The 23,225-nt window shown below is 42.5% G+C and overlaps 1 protein-coding gene across 1 annotated transcript in view; it reads left to right on the top strand.

Moving 5' to 3' along the window:
- MRPS9 (mitochondrial ribosomal protein S9) overlaps positions 1–21,976 on the top strand; it is a 37,577-nt gene extending 15,601 nt beyond the window's left edge. Inside the window, exons 5-11 of the mRNA XM_020915264.2 lie at positions 4,506–4,585; positions 13,106–13,191; positions 14,316–14,391; positions 16,728–16,896; positions 17,830–17,938; positions 18,778–18,947; positions 20,050–21,976. Coding sequence (XP_020770923.1) covers positions 4,506–4,585; positions 13,106–13,191; positions 14,316–14,391; positions 16,728–16,896; positions 17,830–17,938; positions 18,778–18,947; positions 20,050–20,141 — 782 coding nt within the window. The 3' untranslated portion in view covers positions 20,142–21,976. The remainder of the gene's footprint in view (positions 1–4,505; positions 4,586–13,105; positions 13,192–14,315; positions 14,392–16,727; positions 16,897–17,829; positions 17,939–18,777; positions 18,948–20,049) is intronic.
- The last annotated feature ends 1,249 nt before the right edge of the window (positions 21,977–23,225 follow it).

A 23,225-nucleotide genomic window follows, 5' to 3' on the forward strand; every position in this document is an offset into this window, starting at 1 on the left:
CAGATTGAAGTACAAAGAATACATTTTCTATGCAGATGCCAGTGGAATATTAATAGAATTACGATGTAGTAGGTTGTAGAGAAAACCCAACAAATTATAAAAATAGAAATTATGTGGATTAGAACTGTAAAACTTTGGGGTTAAAGTGAAATCAAAATTGAGATTACAGGCTGTTTAAAAATATGACAGTTCATATTAAACCCTATGGGATATGGACAATGTTTAACACAGAGGCAAATGTATTTATTAAGCATTGAGAAAGACTAGAAATAAAATGAACAGTGGTCAGTTCAAGAAGGCAGAAAAAGAATGAAATGGATGACTGAATTAAAGAAATTTAAAAGAAAGGGTAGGACAAATAAAACCAACCAACCCTTTGAAAAACCAGTGAAATTGATCGAGTGCCTGCAAGTCTGGTGAATGGAAGAAGAACATGTAAGAGGACCACATAATGCACATAATAATGTTCGGAGGGTATTTAAAAGTGTAAGATTGCTATGGGTAACTTGACTCTAATTGATGTGAAGTGCCCTGAATAACACAGTCGCTGGCGTCTGTTGAAGCTTAGAGCAGATCGGGTACAGTTCTCAGGGTTTTGCGTCGACTCATAATTTTCACAGCCGCTGTGGGAAGTAGATAACTGTTGTTTTCCTTGTTTTCCGATGTGGGAGATTAAATGCTATCCACAACTCCTTTTGCTAAGGTTTCCCTGGTCATCTGTTGGTTGAATGCAGTTCATTCATTTTCTAGTAGATTTTCCAGAAGGGCTCAGAGACACAAATTCTTACGTTTTTGAAATTGGTTTTTATAGCTTTGATACGTGAAGGACAGCTTAGCTGAAGGAGGACGTCTCTGGTTCGCACTTCTCCCCTGAGCTCCGTAAAGTCGCTGCTCCGGGGCTGCCTCGCCTCGCCTGTGGTTGTTGAGAAGCTTCGTGCTGACCGTCTTCCGCCGGTGGTCTGAAGGGGTTTTGTCTGTTTAGTAGCTTTATGAAAATACGGCATCCAGTTGATTATTACTGAGGGTTAGATTACAGTGGTGACAGCTCTTTCAATGGGTAGATTCAAGTCCTTATATCCAGAAATAATTCTCTTAATGGTTACAAATTATAGTTCTATTCCACTTTTAATTCTTTCCTTTGGACTCCAATTACATAAGTGTTATTCCTTCTTTGATTGCCTTCCAAATCAGTCACACCAACTCTGACTCTTAACTTCTTTATATCATTTTCATTTCTTTGGTTGTTTCCTTTTTTTAAAAAAATGTATTATGTTTTAGTCTCTTCTCTTTTATGTTACTTATAAGCTAGTCTACATTCCTGATACTTTTAACTTTTCCTGTTTCTCCCCTGAATTTAGTCAAGTTGTCGAGTTTTTTGTCCATTTTATTTTCAGTTTTGAACTGTTGATTCAGAGTGTTCTCCAAAAACCCCAAGTGTTTGCTTGAGGATATTTAATTCAGTTTGGAAGGTTGTGTTTCAGTTTCCTTCTCTTTTACCAGAAATTTCCTCAGTTTGCCTGGTTTTGGTGAGGATGAATTTTCATCAGCAGAACATTTGGGTTATTCTCACTTTCTGGGTTTTAAAAAAATTTTTTTAATTTATTTTATTTATTCATTTATGGCTGTGTTGGGTCTTTGCTGCTGCGTGGACTTTCTCTAGTTGTAGCAAGTGGGGGCTACCTCTACTTATGGTATGCCGGCTTCTCATTGCAGGGGCTTCTCCCCTGGAAGAGCTCAAGGCTCCTGCAAGGTGGGGGTGGGGCACAGACATTCAGTCTGCAGCAGGTGTGTGATGTGAATGCAGCTGGATACCATTTGTATTTTTTTATATGTGTTTTAAGTATTGTTCATTTATTCTCATAATCCTCGTGATTATTTTGTGGTTTTCTTTCTTTCTTTTTTTTTTTTTTTTAAACAAATGAGCAGCCTGATTCACAAAAGAGTTAGTAACCCACCTAAGGTCACAGCTATTAAGTAAAGAAACTAAAAAGCAAACCAAGGAAGTTTCACTTTGCAGCCTAAGTTCTTTCAATTACACACTTTCTAATAGACAAATAGTTGCATAGATCAAGAGATGCCACTCGTACTTATAAACACACACAAGCATCTCTGTCTCAGAAGGTGGACATATGTAAATGCAGTGAAGGAGTCCAGAGCAATAATCTCTAAGCTTGCTTCTGGTGTGGGGATTCTAATATCTGAAAGATTATGCAGATAAGAAGAGTGGGCCAAAGCCATGCTCCGAGGGAAATCTATAGCACTGAATGCATGTATTAGAAAAGAAGGAAAATCTAAATTCAGTTATCTAAACATCTATCTGAGGAAAGTAGAAAAAGAAGAGCAAGTTAAATCAGAGTAAGCAGAAGAAAAGAGACATTAAAAGTTAGAACAGAAGTCAGTGAAATTGAAAAAAAGGAAATTAGGGGAGAAAATGAACAAAACCAAAAGTTGGTTCTTTGAGACGGCAGTAACGCTGATAAGCTTCTCGTTAGGCATAACTGTAAAAAAGGAGAGGACACGGCACTGTCATCAGAAAAGGAGGGGGCAGCGATTCTGGTCCTGCAACGTTAAAAGGATAATCAAGGGATACTATGAACAGCTCTGTGCCCACCCACCTTATAACCCAGATGAAATGGGCCAGTTCACCGAAAGGCCATCTGCCGAAATTTGAGCACGAGGAAGTAGACAGTGAATAGGCCTGCACCTATTAGAGAAACTGAACCAGTACTGAGCAACCTAGAAGACTTGGATTTGCCCCTAGCTTTTTAGATACAACACTGAAGGCATGGTTCATGACAGAAAGAATTGATGAATTAGGTATCACTACAGTTAAAATTTTCTGCTCTGTGAGCGACATGGTCAAGAGAGTGAAAAGACAAGCCAGAGGACAGTAGAAAAATATTTAGAAAAGACACATCTGATAAAGGACTGTTACCTAAAATGTATGAGGAACTCTTAAAACTCAACAATAAGAAAACACCCACCTGATTTAAAAATGAGCCAGAGACCTTAGCACAGTTCACTGGAGAAAATACTCAGATGGTGGAAAATAAACAGATGAAAAGATGCCTCAGGAAGATACAAACTAAAGCAACAGTGAGATACCAGTATACACCCGTTTTCCACCATTTATTATAAAATGGGCTTCATTTTAAGTGTATTCACTTAAATTGGCCTGTGTTTAATCCAGTTATCCCAGAAGAGGAAGATACCCTACATGCTGTACAGGTGATATTTCACAAGAAAAGAGCATATTATTTAAAAAAACTGATGGAATAATGACTCTCTTTGTTAGACAGAATAAGGAATACTTGGATTTCTGCCTCTCAGATATATTAATAAATTGCATATTGATTAAATTTCTGATCAGACAAACATACAAAAATTCCAGAAGATAGTATATAGGAAAATAGTTTTTAGACAACCCAGAGTCTTAGAGCAGGTTTTCTCAGTGAGGGTGGTATTGCCCCCAAGGGAGTGTAAATTGGTTCACAGGAGGCAAAAGAATCTTAGCTTTTTCTGTGTTTGTGGCCCTAGAAAGGGCCACGGTGTGTGTCAGCAGATATACAGTGTATCTACAATGTTCAGCTTTCCTGGGGAGACAGGTGATGAGGGAGAAAGTGTCTAGTAAGGGTTCCTTAGTAGGGATTATAATGAAAAAGCAGTTGAGAAGCACTGCCGTAAAGGGAAAGGGACGGAGTCCACTGCTACATTTTGCATATCTTGACTGTGAAGGACACCCCAGACAAGGTCAGAAGGCAGGCAGATTGGGAGAAAAGTGTTTACAACTAGTGCAGTAGAGAGTGTAATCTCCGTGTTTGGAGTTCTTGCCAGTGGTTAACAGAGTAACATTGCCATACAAATACAAGGACGTGGAATTAGTGTTGGCTTCATCTACTGCTGCAACGCCATTTCTCAGCTTGTTTGGGGTTTATTAGATGTGAGTGATTATCTGTATTTCAGAAAGAACCACACATAGCATCCTGTGGGGCCCCTTCTATTTTAGACTTCTTAAACTCTCGGAGGTATGTCACCACAGAGTTGAAACAAACAGAGTGGCACAGACAAATCCATTTCATTCTCTCCTGTGTTATATTTTCCCAACTGTTATCACATTTGACTTTATCAGTGTTCCTTTTTAAGAATATGGGAGTGCATTGTATTAACAACCAAACATAAATCGTTTTGTTCTAGCAAGATAATACTGGCATTTTGTGTGTTAATTTAAAACAAATTATGGAAACCCTCATGGTGAAATGTTTAGAAATGTTTTATCGAATATAAACATTGTTTTGTATCAATTAGTATGAAATATTAAATATCCTAAATATAGGTTAAACCTGCCAAACTCAATTCTAATTATTAATGCTTTTTTTGTTATTTTAAAAGTTAATCAGAATTAAAAGCATGTCTTACTGCAGAATTACAAAACCGCAATTAAATGTAGGCTATTTGGTCTCTGTATTTTTATTTTTGCTTATTTGTTTTCGTTTGGTTTTTATTAGCTATCCAGTGGGGAGACGATGGCCGCCCATTTCATTTTCTCTTTTACACTGGCAAACAGTCATACTACTCATTAATGCATGTAAGTATATTCCATTTATGGTAAATAATATGAACTGTTAGCTAAGTAACTAATGATACCAGAGATTTATTTCACTCAGCTTCAGAATTTACCTAGTATGTTTCATAATGGACAAAAAGTAAGACTTCAAGAGGTAAGACAGTATGTTAAAAGGCTTTATATCTTATTAATTTATTTTTGTTAAAGGTAAGCACTAGAGAATTTATGTCAGAATGGCTTGTCCTTAAAACGCTTTTGCTTCCAAAGGTCGTGTTGAGAGAGAGGTGCTCAGGGCAGTATCCAGGTGTGGGTGCTCATCACAGGGCCAGAATCAGGAAAGACACCATCAGGGCGATGGGGCGCTCGCTCACCTTGGGGAGAGGCAAAGTCCTTCCCTCTCGTTGTTGTTCAGTCGCTAAGTCATCTCATCCTCTGTCCCCCTCTGCTCTTTGTGCCCTCCATCTTTCCCAATATCAGGATCTTTTCCAATGAGTCAGCTCTTTGCATCGAGTGGCCGAAGTATTGGAGCTTCCACATCAGTCCTTACAATGAGTGTTCAGGACCAATTTCCTTTAGGATGGACTGGTTTGATCTCCTTGCAGTCCAAGGGACTCTCAAGAGTCTTCTCCAGCACCGCAGTTCAAAAGCATCAGTTAGTTCTTTGGCGCTCAGCCTTCCTTATGGTCCAACTCTCACATTCATACATGACCACTGGAAAAGCCATAGCTTTGACCTTACAGACCTTTGTTGGCAAAGGGATGTCTCTGCTTTCTCATATGCTGTCTAGGTTTGTCAAAGCTTTACTTCCGAGGAGCAAGCGTCTTTTAATTTCATGGCTATGGTCACTGTCCGCAGTGATTCTGGAGCCCAAGAAAAGAAAGTATGTCAGTCACTGCTTCCACTGTTTCCCCATCTATTTGCCATGTAATGATTAGTTATTCAAATACGATTTGCTTTTCATAGGCCAGCACAGTGTATGAGGCTAGAATCAGGGTCTAGAGGACCCACAAGGAAGTGGTTTTACTACATTCTGACCCCCCCACTACATTTGCCTGTCCTGGGAACAGGTTGTATTTTCTTTCGGAGCCCAAGTGTTTGATGATGTACACACTGGGGCATCTCCTACAGTTACTGTGACAAAAAGCTGGATGCTAATACCCAGTTTTAAACAACAGAACCTGCTTCACCTTTAGAGCACGGTGTCAAGTTTTATTTTATTCATAGTGTGATTTCTCCCAGTTAAGGGAAACAGTCCCCAGGCCTCCGTGTCCCCAGCGCACTCTTGGGGGGCTTGGCCCGCACGCACGTGTGCCCTCTGCTTTGTCAAGCTGGCTGGGGTTTGCGCTCTGCAAAGCCAGAGGACAGAATCCCCACTTGTCAGGAGCATTTATTTCTTGACGGGGGTGGAAAAAAAGAAAACCTTCCTTTCACTTTCTGTTGACCTTGGGCAAATGAGCTTCTTGCCCCAGCAGAAATGAAATGAATGATGGACGCGGAGGGCGTCTTTGCTGAGTAATGGAGCCGGCCGCGCTCTCCGCCCAGGCTCTCCGCACCGCCCGCGGCCGCCCAGGGACCCCTGCCGCTCATTTAAATAGGTATGTCAAATCTGCCTCCCGACGCCGCTGGTTTGATCTGTGGTAATATTTGTGAAGGTTCCATATGGACTCGAGCCCCCCGCAGAGCTCAGAAATAATGTACAACGCTTCATGGTGCAGACGCAAATTCCCCCTGAAAAGGGGCGCAGCGCGCAGTAGCTGTCGGAGAGGTGATGGAGCTGGCGCGCTCGGCTGTCAGCTTGTTACACGGATGGCTTGCACGCAGCGAAGCTGTGGAAAATCTGTGCCTTTTAACTTTTCTACTTAATCACGGTTGTAGCATTGCCTTTAGACTGTATGCTACATTAATTCTCTTCCTGCCTTCTGCCTTTCATCCCAAGTTTCACGGGAAAAAGTAAAGCGTGCGGGTCGTGGAGAGGAGCCTTATCAAACAGCTGTCACCCGACAAGCCATTTGCATTTGTCTGGGCTGAAACCGAGCAACCTCAGGGCACGGTATTCGGTTGCATTCCATCATAATGAAGAAATTACACATCGGAGAAGAGGCCTAACTTTAGTTTATGTGTTTTTAAAAGGGATCGCTCAAGAATCTGGTCGGTTTCTCAGTCGATCAGATACTACCCCAGTCTCAACTCAAGTGTCAGATTACACTCAGTTTATTGACGGTCTTCCTTCTTACATCATATAGTTTCATTACATACAGGAGAGTTCTTTGGGCTTCTACATTTTAGTTAAATCTAGTAATTTAGGTCTGTCTGTTGCGTGTTTTGAGCCCCAAACACTGTGGGTTTGGTATTCATTTTTGTTGTTCATCAGAACAGTTTACACCTGTGAATTACGGATGATTTGGTTAAATTTGAACATATTAATTCAGATAATTAATAAAATTTTGTATTTAAAAAAAAATGCACCTTATGAAATTTTAAACTAACTATGTGTATGGAATAAAGGATAGGAGTTTCCCTAAGTGCATAGCAAGCGCTTACACCTCATGCAGGGCAGATGTTGTTAATCGCAGTTGTGGTCCTTGCTGGGCCGGTGTGGGTCAGCATTACACGAGAAGCTGCTTGTAACCCTGAACGTGTTACGTGGCTAAACTCCCTGTTCGTGGTGAATCAGGCATCACGTGTGATATAAGACAGGAGACCTCGAAGCTGCTCCCTGTGTTGCTCTGCCCTCTCTTGGTGGGGGAGGGGTGCCCTTCCCTCTGGAGGGGAGTCCCCCTACTACCATCCACCACAGCCAGGGCATCGAACCCCCAAGACTGTGACAGGTGGGCGGGAAGTGAATCACTGTTGTCACCATTTCTTTCTGTCGATGTCATTTCTTCCCATGTGACAGGGTGAACGACTCTAAGCCAAACTGAGCCTCCCGCGTCCTGGGCGGTCTGTGACGGTGAGAGCCATGGGCATCCTCTGCCAGGCTTTTTGGCAGAAGAGCACCAACCTCAAGCCCGTGTGCGGCTCTGCCAGGGGGCCTTTGTGGCATCTGTGACCTTCTGTCATGATGTCAGTGCTGCTTCCCAGTGTCTGATCACTGCATGTTAAAGTTACACAGTACGTTACAGCAGCAGGTGAAAGACGGGCCTGGTGCAGCTTCCTGTTGAGGATAAGACGTAAAGCTCTAGTGAGCACTGTTTCCCCTCGGCCTGAAGTTAGTCCATCCGGTTCTTCTGTGGAGAAGTGGGGGGAGTTTTGAGGGAAGAGGAGGATTCTCAGAAAGAAGCAGCTCACTGTTGTGCCCGGAAGTGAAGCTGCTGGGGGAATGTCAGGTGCAGGAGCATGTCCTGGTCCTCGGGGGGCACCCTGAGTGTGTTGCACCCTGAGAGTTCACAGGCAGGTTGGCTGGAACTCCCTCCTGTGGGCACAGCCATGCACCTGTCTCCAGGTTCCTGGGAAAGTCAGTAAAAACCATCTATTTTATAAACTAGTGAGTAAGATGTACATATATAATGAATGAAGTGTGAAACAGTACTAATAAGTAAATTATTAAACAGTAAAGGTCGTTTTAAGTAAGAGGAAATGAGAGCCTTATAGCTTCTCAAAGGATCACCGAGGAGGGTTAAGGGGCTCCGTGCTGGACAGCCCTGCTCATCTGTCTGTTTTACCCAAAGTAGATGACTTTCCATCTCCTTAATAGCCACTTACCAGTAGAACTTGTGTACTTCTCAGACATGATTTAAGTTTTCAGGAGCAGAATGAAAAAAGGTAGTAAAGGAAGTGACCTGAAACCTCTCCACCCAGAACACCTTTTCACATCCCGTGAAACCAGAGCTCGGGAAAGGGTGTGAAACACTTCGAAAACACTGTAAGCTGTCACAAACATTCAGCATTTATTGAAATTTTCCATCAGCTCTCCCCACCACAACCTTTAAGATAAGGTTCCTCATCTCTAAAAGCCACACTGGGAATTTAGAAACCTCATTTACATTTCATGACTTGTCTTACAGTAAACACTGGAGTATTGCCAGAATATTTCTATAATTCAAAGCAAGTATATGGCCACAGATGAAATTTTTACCCAAAGAAGTGTCAAATTAAGGAATAAGTAGATTATTATATACTTAAACTGTTCTACCCAATTAGGGGGAAAAAAAGTTTAAAATGTGAAAAAAAAGGAAGTGATTCTAATCCTGATAGTGTAGGGATAAATAGGATTCATTTGCCTGGCTCATGTAGAAATTCTCCAGTTTATTTTAAGTGACTTAAATAATTTCTGGGTTCACACAGCAGCCCCAGAGGGGTGTGTATGTCCACTTATGTTGTTCCAGACCCAACTAATGAAAGTTCTGGGGACCTGGCGCCCCAGAATTCTTCCTTAGTTTACGTCCTCCCTGTCCCCTGGTAGCGCATGTTGGAAACTTTTGAAGCAGCACTTAAAAATGGACTTAAAGCAGTGACCCTTCCCACAGTGAAGTATTACAGAATTCTGCTTTACAACTGCATTAGGGGCTTCCTTTTAGAAAGCAACAGACCAGGCTGACCTGCATCTGCGTGCTGTTTTCAGCCCTTTCTTGACATGCATCTGTGCATGCTATGCCGCTTCAGTTGCCTCCAACTCCGGGCGACCTTTTGGACTGTATGCAGCCCACCAGGCTCCTCTGTCCATGGGATTCTCCAGGCAAGAATAGTGGAGAGTTACTTTGGTAACTAATTCAGTAACAGAATCTGCTGTTCTGGAGGTATCTTTAATATACGTTTTCCTCACATGTGAATAATTACTGTTGTGGATCTTGTATGTTCTAAGTGTAACAATTGGGAAAGTCAACTTTTAAAAACCGATTCAACTTACTGCCTCTGTTGATTTCAATCAGATTACTTCTTTTATAATGATAAAATTATTTTTCTAAATATATGATGGAGCTTTAGGTAGTGAAAATGTATGGTATCGAGTCACAAGCACTCCTGTGTAATTACTCCTGGTGTGTACTTTCCCAGAGGACTTGTCTCTGTGACCTATATGTGAGACTGTTTTGTTTGTGCTGAATAGCATTACATGAAGTGTACCTGTATAGCATACTGTGTTCATGAAGTGACAGTCATGGTCTCCCGTGGAAATATGTCTCTTGGAACTCTAGATAAATAGCATGATGAAATCCATGAGAAATGAATTACATGTACGTTTATTCCAGTTGGTTTTGTATATGCCAGTAGCCAAAAAATTTTGAGAAGATTGTTATTTAGGAAATTTATTTTCTGTGATTTTTTTTTTCCAAAAAACATTTTAAATTCTCTATTGAACTAGTATCTAAGATGATAATTATTGTTAGTTGTATATATTTTATATATCAAAAAATAAATATATATATACAGACTTTTTCTGTACCACCCTCCTAAGAAATGTTATTTGTTTGCCCTTCCTAAAATTGGAACTTCTACATGATTAATAAACCAAAACAGATTTGGGAAGACTAAAATTAGTTTTCTTTAGACTAAAAATCATATTGCTCATGCTCTTGGAAGAGTTTAGTTTAAGCATTTCTTTTTTGCACCCTGAGCATCTGGTATTTTCAAATTAGGCACCTTCTAAATGCAACTCATACATTATGGAAATCTGATGACATGAGGGGTGGATAGACTGGCTTTGATTTTATGAAATATTAATCATAGCTGTGATTAATGATTCAGCATTTCACATGTGGGTTATTCCTGTCATATTTGAAATTATACTATTAAATACAGTATATAAACTTAGCGTAGCTGGGGTCACGGCTAATCCTCTAGCGCCCCTTAAAAATTAAGTAGAAATTGAACAATGGACCAGAAGCCAGTGCTGATAATCTGTGATGTTGACAGTGCCTGGCGTATTTTATACTCTCTGAGGATTTTCTGATGTAAATTAGTACACACACACCTCTTCAGGGAGCTGAAGCTGTAGGGTGTACTTTCCAGACAACTCTTGTCTCTGAGTAGCCAGGACAGACTCTGAAGAGCAGGTTTATTATTTAGAAGAGAAAGAAAGGCAGAAACAGCGTGCACATAAAATGGTTTCGCTTATTTGACACCCAAACGCCATACCTCATCCCTGTGTCCTTTTTTGGCTGTTACTATAGGCCAGGCACAGTGCCAAGTACTTTACATATGTTTTCCTAAATATTTAGAGAACTGAACAAGGGGCTTTAATGTGAGCATTATATAACTTGATGGATCACAACTGTCAAAGCACATCTGAGCCACCAGGGAAGCCCCATAAATGATTAGAACTTAACCATGTTCGAAATTTGACGTATACCTTCATGGATGGTTTTTCTCACATTTGACATTTTTTCTGGTGATTTTACATACACTGTTTATGCATTTTTATGGAGCTAAATATGAACTCTAGAAGATAATAGCAGAGTGAAAAGTTTAAGGAGAAAATGGATTTAATGTAAAAATTGCTAAGAAATCACCGGCAAACGATGGCAACTTGAGCAGCCCAAACTGTGACATGAAACTTACCTATGAGGCAGGTCAACTATTTTTGTTTTTGTTGCCTTGGTTATTCAGAAAATTAACTAGGGCTTTAACAAGCCAGTGTGTTAGTTGCTCAGTCGTGTCCAACTCTTTGTAACCCCACGGACTGCAGCACGCGAGGCTTCCCTGTCCATCACCATCTCCCAGAGTTTGCTCAAACTCATGTCCCTTGAGTCAGTGATGCCATCCAAACATCTCATCCTCTTTTGTCCCCTTCTTCTCCTGCCTTCAGCCTTTCCCAGCATCAGGGTCTTTTCCAATGAGTTGGCTCTTCGCATCAGGTGGCCAAAATATTGGGAGCTTCAGCATCAATCTTTCCAATGAATATTCAGGGTTTATTTCCTTTAGGATTGACTGGTTTGATCTTCTTGCTGTCCAAGTTGTAGAGGTAGTTATTTTTAATCTGGGCAATAGAATTGAATTAACCTAATTTCTTTCCGTAGTTCAGGTGTTTAGACCCAGACTTCAGCGTACATTACTTAGGGGCATGGTTCTAACAGATCAGGTTCCTCTTCCGGAAGTCTGGGGTGGAGCCTGAGACGGTGCATTCCCGACCTGGTGTTTGGCTTTGCTGCTGCTGCTGATGGGGACTTAGCTGTAGAACCTCTGACTAGTTATTCTTCACCGTGTCGGAGATGCTCAGCCGGCTTCACAGTTTCTAAATGTGACTGCTTTTCTTCTTCTCTTCTAAGTTATCAATTCTACGCCCCTTCCAAGAACAAACAACACAAAACACTCTCAGGAGTCTCCCAGCCACAGGAAGTGAACTTTGTCCTCGTCTCACCATTCCTAGCCCACGGAGTATGATCTGGGCTTTTCTCACCTATATTTATGTAAATCAAAGGTGCAATCCTTACAGCCTTTCTTCCTGCGTCTGCCCTTTCTTCCTTTTTTGCTTGAAAGAAATGGATTCCTGAGAAGAGGTTGCAGAAATGAAGATGATAAAATGTAAGCACTGGTCAGTACAGAGGCAGCAGCCAGGGACACGCCTATTCTTAGAGCAGACTCTCTATTGGCAGCTTTGACTATAAAATAGTGCTCTGATCAGCACCCACACAGGGTTGTCCCCCAAACTGGAGATTATTAAGACTGTTTGAAATACAGACAGGCATCTCTGTGAGTACAAGTTGTGTCTTCTGAGATTAGTAGACGCTCTCATGATTTAGCAAGAAAAAAAAATATATCATCTCTAGTTCATCCTTTGAACATGTCTGTTCCTTAGATTAGTATATTATAAACAAATACGCACATGAAATTAGTATGAAATACACACAGAGTCAACATGAGTCTTCAGATAGGCTCAGTCAAAAAAACCTGGGAGACACTTGCATTATTCTGCTTGTTGTAAGCTCATTTCCTGGAAAAATGTATTTTATTAATCACCTTTGTTGCCAGAATATTGCTTTTCTACAATTCTAACAAAATGGTAAATTTCCCGTACTTGCATTACAGTTTAACAGGTGGCACACATTTGAAGTCTTTGTTAGAAAGTAAATAATAGAAATCAAATAATGAAAAGTAAATATTAATAGAAAACTTTTAAAGACACAGACTACATGGTGAAGACTTAACTATTACATAAGTGTTAAATATTAGAAAAGTTGTTCAGTGGTAGGTATAATTTTTACTGGTATTTCTCCAAGTTTAAAGGCATATTGCTATATAAATTAGAAATTTTTTAAGGAAAGTTTTTGGTTCTGTTTGAGGAATTCTTAAGGCAAATAAGTCATTTATAACTTTATTTTGTGTTTACTATCCTCCCTGAGTTAGTTGTAAACCTCTTAAAGAGTTATTTAAATTCAGTTGAAGTGTGTCACTATGCATAATACTAAATTCTCATTGAAATCACCATTCTTCAGTTTGAGTGAGAAGTAGTATTGTTGAAAAGCATTTTCAGCAGCACTTGCCGTGCAGCTGTGACTTGAGAATTGAGGAGGGGCGCTTCTGAGATGAGGGGGACTCAAAGGGAGGTAGAAAGTCGTGGAGAGAATGTGCTGTCTCTGGGATCAGCGTGTGTTTTACTTGCCACAGGAAGCCTATGGAAAGGTGCTCCATGTAGAGGAACGCCAAGACCAGCTGCGAGCCAAAGGTCTGTTTTCAGAAAAACCTAAAACCAAGTAAGTTCTTCTTTGCGTTAAAATACTAACTAAAAACATATCACTTATCATTGGTGTTTCTTAGGTATTACATAAAGCGAAAAATGTGTTCATTATTTCAGCATTAATCATTATAATTCCAAATAATGGAACAATGTTTTTTTGTTTTGGAGGATATAATTATTAAGGTTATTATTTTTATATTACTTCATTCCAGATTTATTTTAAATGGCACTTAATTACTCTATTTGAATATTATTTCTTCAAAATTTTTGTGTTGTACACTTATGTGCTTATGTATATATGTGTATGTATATATGTGTGTGTGTGTATTATATGTATTTTGTGTTTAAAGATTTGTGTGTCCATTTAGCAAACAGTGATAGACTAGATCCATCAACTTGACCCACTGGTTTTAAATTTCAGACTGGTTAGTCATATATTTCCTCCTATTCAAAAGACATAAATTTTTGACCCAGGTGGCACAGTGGTAAAGAACCTGCCTGCCAATGCAGGGAAGACGCAAGAGATGTGGGTTCAATCCCTGGGTTAGGAAGATCTCCTGGAGAAGGAGTAGCAACCCACTCCGCTGTTCTTGCCTGGAGAATCCCAGGGGCAGAGGAGCCTGGTGGGCTGCAGTCCATGGGGTTGCACAGAGCCATGACTGAGCACACACAGCACAGCATATTCATGTGTTTTATTCAAAAGACCCAGGCTTTGGAATGTGGCTAGTTTAAGCTGTAAGTACTGCCCCTAGCCTTTTCTTTGCATTCATTGCTACTTTAGCCCACTGACAGATTACTGTGCTTCGTAACCTCTCCTGTCAAACAAGTTATGAAAAGTAAGCACAATTTGAATTTTTGAGAAATCTAGTGACTTGAATATCCAGCAAGTTTCACAATGCCAAGTCTGACTCTGCCAATGGAACATTTGCTAGACTGGATCTCTCTTCTTCTAAAGTAGACTGAGGAAATGTAGTAACCCATCTCAAAAAATTATTCACTTGGATGTAATTTTACAGCTGTGTAATATTAATACAAAAGCGTGTTCCCCCGTCAAGAATCACTACCACTTGTGGGATCTTTCATGATGTAACTCTCATTGCGTAGTTAATTTAAAAGAGAATATATGTGATATTTTAACAGAGACCCGATTGGCAGCAGATGGCTGATTAAGGAAGAACTGGAAGAAATGTTAGTAGAAAAACTGTCAGATCAAGATGTGAGTAATTAATCTTTTTAATTTAAGGGGACCGGTGCTGTAAGATTGTAGACAATTGCTATATTAATATTTAAGATCCTAATAGTAACGTTCCTCAAGAAGCATGTGTTCCTAAGACAGTTTTCCTTTAAAACAAAACAAAACAAAACATTTGGAGCTGATTCTGCGCATAGGCCAGGAAGGTGGCAGCCTAGAAGACCAGACCGTCTCCTGCAAGTGCGCTGGCAGTCTCTCTGCCTGTTTTCTTGGGGGGAGTATGGCGGGTGTCATTTTTTACATCCTTCAATAGAGTGGGTGTTAATTTTACAGTCCAATGATAAATATAAGGAGCCGTTACAGATGAAATAGCAAAGAAACGAAGCACAGGGTTCCCTTCCTGCTTAGCAAATGCAGTGTCTGTATGGCCAGCTCTTAGAATCGGCAAAACTACCAGTGTCAGGATCACCTGGAATGCTGGGAACAAAATGTGGTTTCCCACGATCCAGGCCTTGCTCAGAATTTCCACCGGCCTCACCCAGGAATATACATTTTTAGCAGCCTCCCAAAATCCTATAAAGATGGTGATCCTTGGTTAGGTCTCAGCCAGATTCTTATTTTGCTCAGTATTCTAGCATATGCCAAGATTATCAGAGGAGATCTGATGTTTTAAATATGTTGATGTTCTGGATTTAGATTATTTCCAGAAGATGGGAGTGTAGATAAATTTCACAAATTGTTTCGAGAAAGGTTTTTTCCCTCCCACGGCAGTGGCTGACATTGTTAGTACCTTGCCACTGTGTAGATTTTAAATCATGTGCTTAGATTTCTCTTTTCTTCATTTAAGTGGTTACAGAAATTAATGTGTTGGAAAAGTTGCAATTTGCTAAACTAAGGTGTTGGACATGGTGAATGGTAGAGCTGAAATTAATTTCTAATATCCTGACTGCGAAGTCAGTATCGCTACATTGGATGCAGCTGAAAAAAATCTCTCTTTTCCTCTTAACTGGCTGCATCATTTCAGTGTTTCCCATTTCCTGATTGCTTTCATTTTTTATGAAATAACAAGTTTGTTTTCATTTTGGAAATATCCCAAAGACTTTGTTAAAGGTGTGCAGCCATGAAAACAAAACAACCAAATATATAGGCTCATCTGTTCATCTATCTATCTGTAAATATATGGGGTCTTTGTACTTTGGACTGTTGGGTAACAGAAGAAATCCTGAAGCTGACAACTGGTGTTAAGATGAAGGAGGCAGGAGTGGTCAGTGACATCTCAGCTCATGATCTCGGTGCCTGAGCACGCCGTGTCACACCTGTAGTCGCCTCCTTGTGGGTCCGGGGGTGTCACGGCACATCCAGAGGACTGAGAGCAGCTGGGAATGGAGGTGACGGGCGCCACCAGACTGGGTGCCCCAGCACCTCACCCTTCCTGAGACTGCTTCTCTCGTGACTTCCTTGGAGGCAGTCATTGAAGTAGACCTTGGAATCTTGCTTGTGTGAGTTTTATATATTTCAAATCACTAGTGGCAGATTTTCACTATAAAGGCAGAGGTCATGAAGACGAGCCTGATTTTTAGGGTTGGCAGAAACATAACTCAGGTCACAAAAAGCGGGGTCTCATGCTCTGTGCTCACCAAGGAGGTCAAGTGTCGATTGCTTCCTTCTGCATAAACACTTTAGAGTGATTACTTTGGCTTCTAATTTTAAGGGTTAATACCAAGTTGTTTACTTTCTAATCACATGTTCAAGAACTATTAAAAAAATGCACAGAGTAGCAAGGATAATTTATTTCAAGAGGTTGCCCTTTAAGTCAAGTATCTCTTGAATTTTTAAATAGCTTGATTGTTCAGTTTTAAAGGAAATCATAAACATTAAAGTAACACAGCTTGAACAGCTAAAGATATATTTGCCAAGTGTATTATGAAATATAATTTAAGAGGTACATTTTCTCAAAATCAGACTCTCCCCATTTTACTGTGCGAAACTCACTGGAAATTATTTATGAAGCTCCTCTTGATAGCAATTCTAGTAAAAGAGTAGAAGTCACACTCAAAGATCATCTAAATATTTTTTTGAAACGGAATTTAAATTTCACTTTCTTGTAATATCCCAATTCAGAGAAATGGATTTTTCTTTGAAAGGTTTATCTCTCTTTGTTTCTTGAAAGAAAAGATTGAGCACCAGAGGTGCCCGGGGAGAATGCCACGCCTGCACGCTGTTTTAGAAGCAGCGCAAGTGTCATCCTGTCAGAATTCATCAAGAAAAGCAACACTGGAAAGATCAAGTATATAAAAATAGAAAAAACTTAGCAAATGCAATTACACTCCCATCTCCTAATGAATTTTTGTTGTCTGCAGTACGCACAGTTCATCCGGCTGCTGGAAAGGTTATCAGCCTTGCCGTGCGATGCAGCCGAAGAGGAATTTGTGGGCAGGTTCCGCAGGACAGTGACTATTCAGTCGAAGAAACATCTGATCGAGCCTTTGCAGTATGATGAGCAGGGCACGGCCTTCAGCACAGGCCAAGGTAACGCGCCCTGGCGAGGAGGCGCGCCCCCGAGCGTGGGGAGACGGTGGGGGGCGTGTGCTCTCGCCCTTCGCTGTTCCTTTTGTCCCTTTGTTTATTTTTGCTGTTGCTACTTTGGATTTCCGAGGTTTTAAGATTCTTGTTGACGTTTTGAAAACCGGAACCCTTTAATATCCCAAGAAAGGATGTGGACACATAACCTACACAATCACATTAGCGTTCTGTATTTTCACATTTTCAACTGGTGGAAACAGCAAAGTATTTATCACAGAGCTTTCTTCCATACACTGAAAATGTTCAGTGAATCTGCCCATCAGATTCCAAAACTACGAGACCTGAAAACTTCAGGTCCTCAGTTCACATGTTCCTTGTAGATGCCCAGAGCCATTTGACATGGTGTCACTTTAAAGAATTGAGCTATTAAATGATCCATCTGCAACTCTAAAAAGTTAAACATCATTTCCTTTGTCATTTTCAGTTAATATTTTCAAAGAAGTGTGACCTTCCCTGAGGATTCCTTTTATTTCAACCTTTTATTCCTTTTCTTTTACTTAACTTTATTATACTGTTAATGTATTGTAAAAATTTACAGTTGAGATTCAGGTATATTCTTATTAATTTAAAAAAGAATACTAGGTGAATTCATTTTTTAAAAATAATGTAAACAAATGTGAATTACTTGGTTGAAGCTAGAATCATTGTAGTATTTCTAAAATGGGATCAAAGAACAAAATCACCCCCATAATAAGGTTATTACATCAGTTATAGTGTAGTTTGCCTGTTTTATTTTTGTTTGACATGTAATAATTATAGAACTTTCCTATAGAGAGTTAGATATTGTTACTCTGGGGGGAGGAAATTAATGTAGTTTTGCCTCACTCAGAGCCCTGGTCTTCAAGATGTTCACTGAGTAGATGTCTTGTATTTTTCAAGGTAAGAGAAAGACTGCAAATGCGGAGGCGGTTGTTTATGGCCACGGAAGTGGGAAGATAGAAATAAATGGGGTCGACTACCTGCTCTACTTCCCAGTGACCCAAGACAGGTGAGGTCTGCATTTGGGTTTGGCTTTTTGATTTTAAAGGATACATCCCAATCAACAAGGCTTGTAATTTCCTTATGTTTGCCTGATTGCTTCTCTTTGTTGTTTAGTTGCTAAGTCATGTCTAACTCCTTTGTGACCCCATGGACCGTAGCCTACCAGGCTCCTCTGTCCATGGGATTTCTCAGGCAAGGATGCTAGAGTGGGTTGCCATTCCCTTCTCCAAGGGATATTCCCAACCCAGGGATCAAACCTGCGTCTCCTACATTGGCAGGCTCATTCTTTACGACTGAGCCACCAGGGAAACCCCAGTCCAGGTTAATTCAGATGACTAGTGGAGTGATCATTTTTAGCTGCTCCCCTTTGGGTGTGGTTTCCTGTCCTCATAGACTTTCGCTGTATTCTGGGTACCTGCCTCCTGACTGCAGACCCCGCTTCCTGGGAGTTCTTTCTCACCTTGACCACCCTGATGCAAGTGCTCTCCTATCTCCTGATTTTTTTCTCAATTTTGGTCTCAGTTTCTTTATGCTTATAAGCATTTGCTTGGGAACCTTAAAAGCTTCAGGAATGAAAGCAGATACATGTTTACGCTCCCAAACGAGTAGGTGATCAAAGCTTCCCTTAGCAGCATCGTCACTGCCATCACTCACCCTCAGTGAGGCAAGGTGTGCCACTGCACCCGGAAAAAGAGAGACCGACCCCCACTCTCACGGTGTCTGAATATCTGAAACAGCAGTGTCTCTGCGTGTGTTGTGGCTCCTATAAATGACCAGAGCTTAAGCGTTCTGCGAAGTTGTGTGTATATGCCGCAAACCTAACTCCACCTCTTGTGATGTCCTCAGAGAGCAGCTCATGTTCCCCTTTCATTTCCTCGACCGGCTTGGGAAGCACGACGTGACCTGCACGGTGTCGGGGGGCGGGCGGTCGTCGCAGGCGGGGGCCATCCGCCTGGCCGTGGCCAGAGCCCTGTGCAGCTTCATCACCGAGGACGAGGTTGAATGGATGCGCCAAGGTATGGCTCGTTTGAGTTTCTGTGAGCCCTGGAAAGTAATAAAGTGTCATCACTTAACTTTTCAACTAGAATTTAGACAGGTCTGGTTTGCCTTCCATGCAAGTTCGTTGTTTTTTTCCATGCCTTTTAAGTCGAGTACGTGCAAAAGCCATGGGTATGTGGTAAGTGAAGTTTTGCCTTTGCTGTGTGGCCATTAAAAGTACTCTAACAAAATACATGAGCCTGGCACACAGTGAAAAGAAGTGCTAGTGTTGGAAGAGTGAAGAAAACAGTGAAGACTCCAGCCTGTGTAATACTTATAAACGGCAGTCACTCTCAGGGCTGGAGGCTGAGAGTGACTCGTAATCACGCCTGAGGACTGGGAGAACGGAAGCCAGCAGCAAAGCTGACTTTACTCTCCCAGATCGCAAGTCTTGAGCTGAGAACACAACCCTCAAGCTATTTGTTTTTTAAGATCTTGAAACAAAGTCCTAAGAAATACTATTGTCACACAAATGTATAAGTTTCTTTTCTCAAATGTGTTCGTGAAGTCATATGTTACTTGTACATAATGGAGGGGGGATTGGGATGGGAAATACTTGTAAATCCATGGCTAATTCATGTCAATGTATGACAAAAACCACTACAATATTGTAAAGTAATTAGCCTCCAACTAATAAAAATAAATTAAAAAAAAAAAAAGAAAAACCTCCTGGATGGTGAAGTGTGTGGAAGTGTAGACCCCTTACAGTCACAGTGTCTGTAAAACTTCCACTTCTGTCACGGTAAGCACGCCAGGCGGCTTTCCTTGCAATGACTAGGGATGCCACACAGGAGCAGCTTTGTCCTCAGTTGAGCAAGTTTTAAAACCAAAAAGGAATTGATCATAGCTCTCAGAGCAGAAGACAGGCAGCCTCAAATAACGTGCCTGGTGTTTGTCCCAGAAATCGGGAAGATGGCCCCGGAGAGGGAAAGCACGCTGCTGTGCTGAGGTTTATGTGAGGCGGGGAGTTGGCCGCGGGCCCGGGTGCTTCCTCTTAGCCCAGGAGCTGTCGGTTCACGCGACTCACCTGCCGCCCTGCATTTTCCATGGTTCCTAAAAGCGTCTCTTTCTATGCTGCAGCTGGACTGCTCACCACGGATCCCCGCGTCCGGGAGCGGAAGAAGCCCGGCCAGGAGGGCGCCCGCAGGAAATTCACCTGGAAGAAGCGCTGAGGGTCCCTCGCGGGAAAGCAGAGGGGCGCCCGGGGACCGGGGCCAGCCGTGGCTGTCCTGGTGAGGTGACTTACTCTAAAATGCGGTGCTGTGAAGGTCGCCTTCTAAGAATAATTACTTAAAATGTTTCAGCTTTGTTCTGCTGCTTCACTTTTAAAACTTTCTCAGAAGAGAGTTTTCAAAGCATAACTCGGACTCCTGGCACGGTCAGTCTGAAAGGAGCGGTCAGCCGAACCCAGCAGGAGGCCTTTCTCAGACGGCAGGCCCCAGCCCCCGGGTCTGAGCCGGGAGCCGCGGGCGGACGTGGGAGCGGCACAGGCTCGCTCCCGGTCCTCCCCGCGCGTCGCTCTTCCAGGCAGCGCACGTTTTTCACAACAGGGGGATGACGTGCTTGGCGAAAAGAACGGAGCCTGCGGAGTGGCTGATGCCGGCAGGCCAGCCTCTCCCGGGGCCTCTGGCAGCCACAGCCCTCTGTTTCCATGAGTCTGACTTCTGTTTTTCTTTAAGACTCTGTGTATGAGTGACACCACGCAGTGATTGTCTTTCTCTGTCTGGCTTGTTTCTCGGCACAGTACCTCCAGGTAAGGCTACAGACTTGCAGTCACAGGAGGAATCAGCTCCGAGGCTCTGGGCCTGCACGGTGCCCTGGGGGTCCCTCCCTGTGATGCTGGGAGCCGCGGGCGGGAGGCGGGTTTGGGGTTCTGTAAAGGACAGTGAGTCTGGTCTTTGTGTGCAGTCCTGGACACAGCGGACAACGTGGTGAGAAGGCCTGGCCCCGGGGAGCAGGGGTTGAAGGCCCCGGGCGTGATCTCTGTCTGGGAGGGGAGGACATAAGTGTCCACTTCACCTTCCACATGTGATACAAGCAGTTTTTGTTACGAACCGTTTTATGATAAAAGTGACTAAAGGACCAACCACCCTGAGACAGGATGTAGGGCTCAGGTGTGGCCTTGGGTGGGGGGGGGGGGTGCACCTGTGAGATGGGGGCATAGCAGCCCCTGGCCCAGGTTTGGGGGGTCAGGACAGTCTAGAGGCCCACCAGGCCCCAGTAGGTGCACGGTCATTGTGGTTGGTGATTCTCATCAGGAAACCCAGCCACCCCCGACCCCATATCCTCTATCGTTCAGTTACACACATGTGCAGGGGTCTCAGTCTGGATGGGAGGGGGGAGTCATGGTGTGAACAGGCAGCGTCCTTGAAAATGAAGGATGTTTCATTGCCTTGGCCCCTCAGAACAAACAGAAGCACGATGCTCTGGATGGGGTAGCTGGATGCTGCAGACCCAGGGCTTCCACGTCTGTAATGACGTCCAGGCTACACCCCACTTGGCAGCCCCAGAGACACGGGTGTGCAGCCCGCATACACAAGGGAGGTGGCCAACCACGAGGACCTCTCAGAGCCCATAAGGGAAGGTCAGCCCCTCGCGTTTGCACAGTGCTGACACCAGGCACCCTATCATGAAGGCTGTGACCCTTTCCACCAAATTAACCATCAAGGAGGGGCTTCCCTGGTGGTCCACTGGTAAAGAATCCACCTTCCACTGGAGGGAGGGCACACGGGCCTAATCCCTGATAGAGGAACTGAGACCACACATCTGGGGGCCTGCCAAGCCTGCACGCCACAACTCGAGAACCCCAGGCCCTGCAATGAAGACCCCGCACAGCCAAAAAAATAAATAAAAAGTTAAAAAATATCATCAAGAGCCATAAAAATCAACATCTCACAAAAATACCACCACCTTCTTTGGTGACCAGCCTTGGGATATAGAAATTTTTCTTATTATTTGTAAACCCTTGGTTAAGACAAAATAAACTCATTAAACACATTATAAAAAATTGGAAGTAGTCTTTGAGTACTAAGCTGTTAAAACTCCTGAGCTTCAGCACTGAGCAAGATCTTGTCTATTTTCTTCTGTCATTTCTTTAGAAAATATAAATGACCGTGGAGGTGCAAAGTGTAGGAAAAAAAGAATTCAAAGTCATATCACTGTATTCCTTCCTTCAACTCAGGCCATTAGTTTTTTAAACAGTGATAAAATTCATGTTTTTTAAAAAGGAACCATAGGTAGAATGAGGTTTCTCATTGGAGTCAGAAGACGCTTACGGGTCATGATGTAATGGACCAAAGGCCTGCTTTAACCTTGTGTTTCTAAGCATCTGGGGGCCTTGCTGTCTGCAGGAAGGGCCCCTCCCAGCTTGCCAGTCCCTGGCGAAAGTAACCACGTGCCTGCTCCATGCCTTCCAAGCAGTCACTCCTGGCCTATTGGATTCCTCACACCTGATAATGATAAAACCTAGGTTTTACTGCGGGCCTTGGCCTCTCAGGCTCTGTCCTGCAGTAGCAGCATGGAGCGTCACAGTCTGGCCTTGCTGTATTAGTGCTTTTTCATACTCAAGTTTTGTTCATCAAACATTTACTTACCACATTATAAATAGCAGCCAGACAAGTTCCTTCTAGGAAATTTTCTTTAAAGGATGGGAGGAGACCCTTTCATGAAAATGGTAAATTCCTGTTGCATGCATACTTAGTCACTCAGTCGTGTCCGACTTTGCAATCCTTTGGATGACAGCCTGCCAGGTTCCTCTGACCATGGGATTTTCCAGGCAACGTTGCTGGAGTGGGTTGCCATTTCCCACGAAATCATGGCTGCTTAAAGTTTCCACAAAAGTTAGGACCACTTTTGGATCCTCTATGAAAACTTCTCATGAGAAATGCAAATTTATTCCTTTTTCATTTTCCCAAGACCTGATTGAAACCTGCCCGGTCTTGCAGGGTGGGGTCTTCCTCTCCATGTGGAGAATGAGGGGTCCATCTGAGCTCTCCTGATTCTCGCCTTCCATCAACCTCTCCGCCGGAGATGCTGTCATCCCTGTTCCCTCGCAGCTCCCCCACTATTAAATGAATTTTCCTTCTGTGATTTCAGTACGCTACCTTGAAGTGAGGGGCAGGTGGTGGGAGGGGCATTTTTCACGATGGTGATTAATAAAGGAAGCAGAATATTGCAGGTTGTTTATATGAGGAATTCAGTTGCAGGTTGCAGAAGCCCCAAACTTGGACTCCACTCTGAAAAGGAGGGTCTTCTTG

This window comes from Odocoileus virginianus, chromosome 2 (genome assembly GCF_023699985.2).
Source record: "Odocoileus virginianus isolate 20LAN1187 ecotype Illinois chromosome 2, Ovbor_1.2, whole genome shotgun sequence".
In the NCBI taxonomy this organism is placed as follows: domain Eukaryota; kingdom Metazoa; phylum Chordata; class Mammalia; order Artiodactyla; family Cervidae; genus Odocoileus; species Odocoileus virginianus.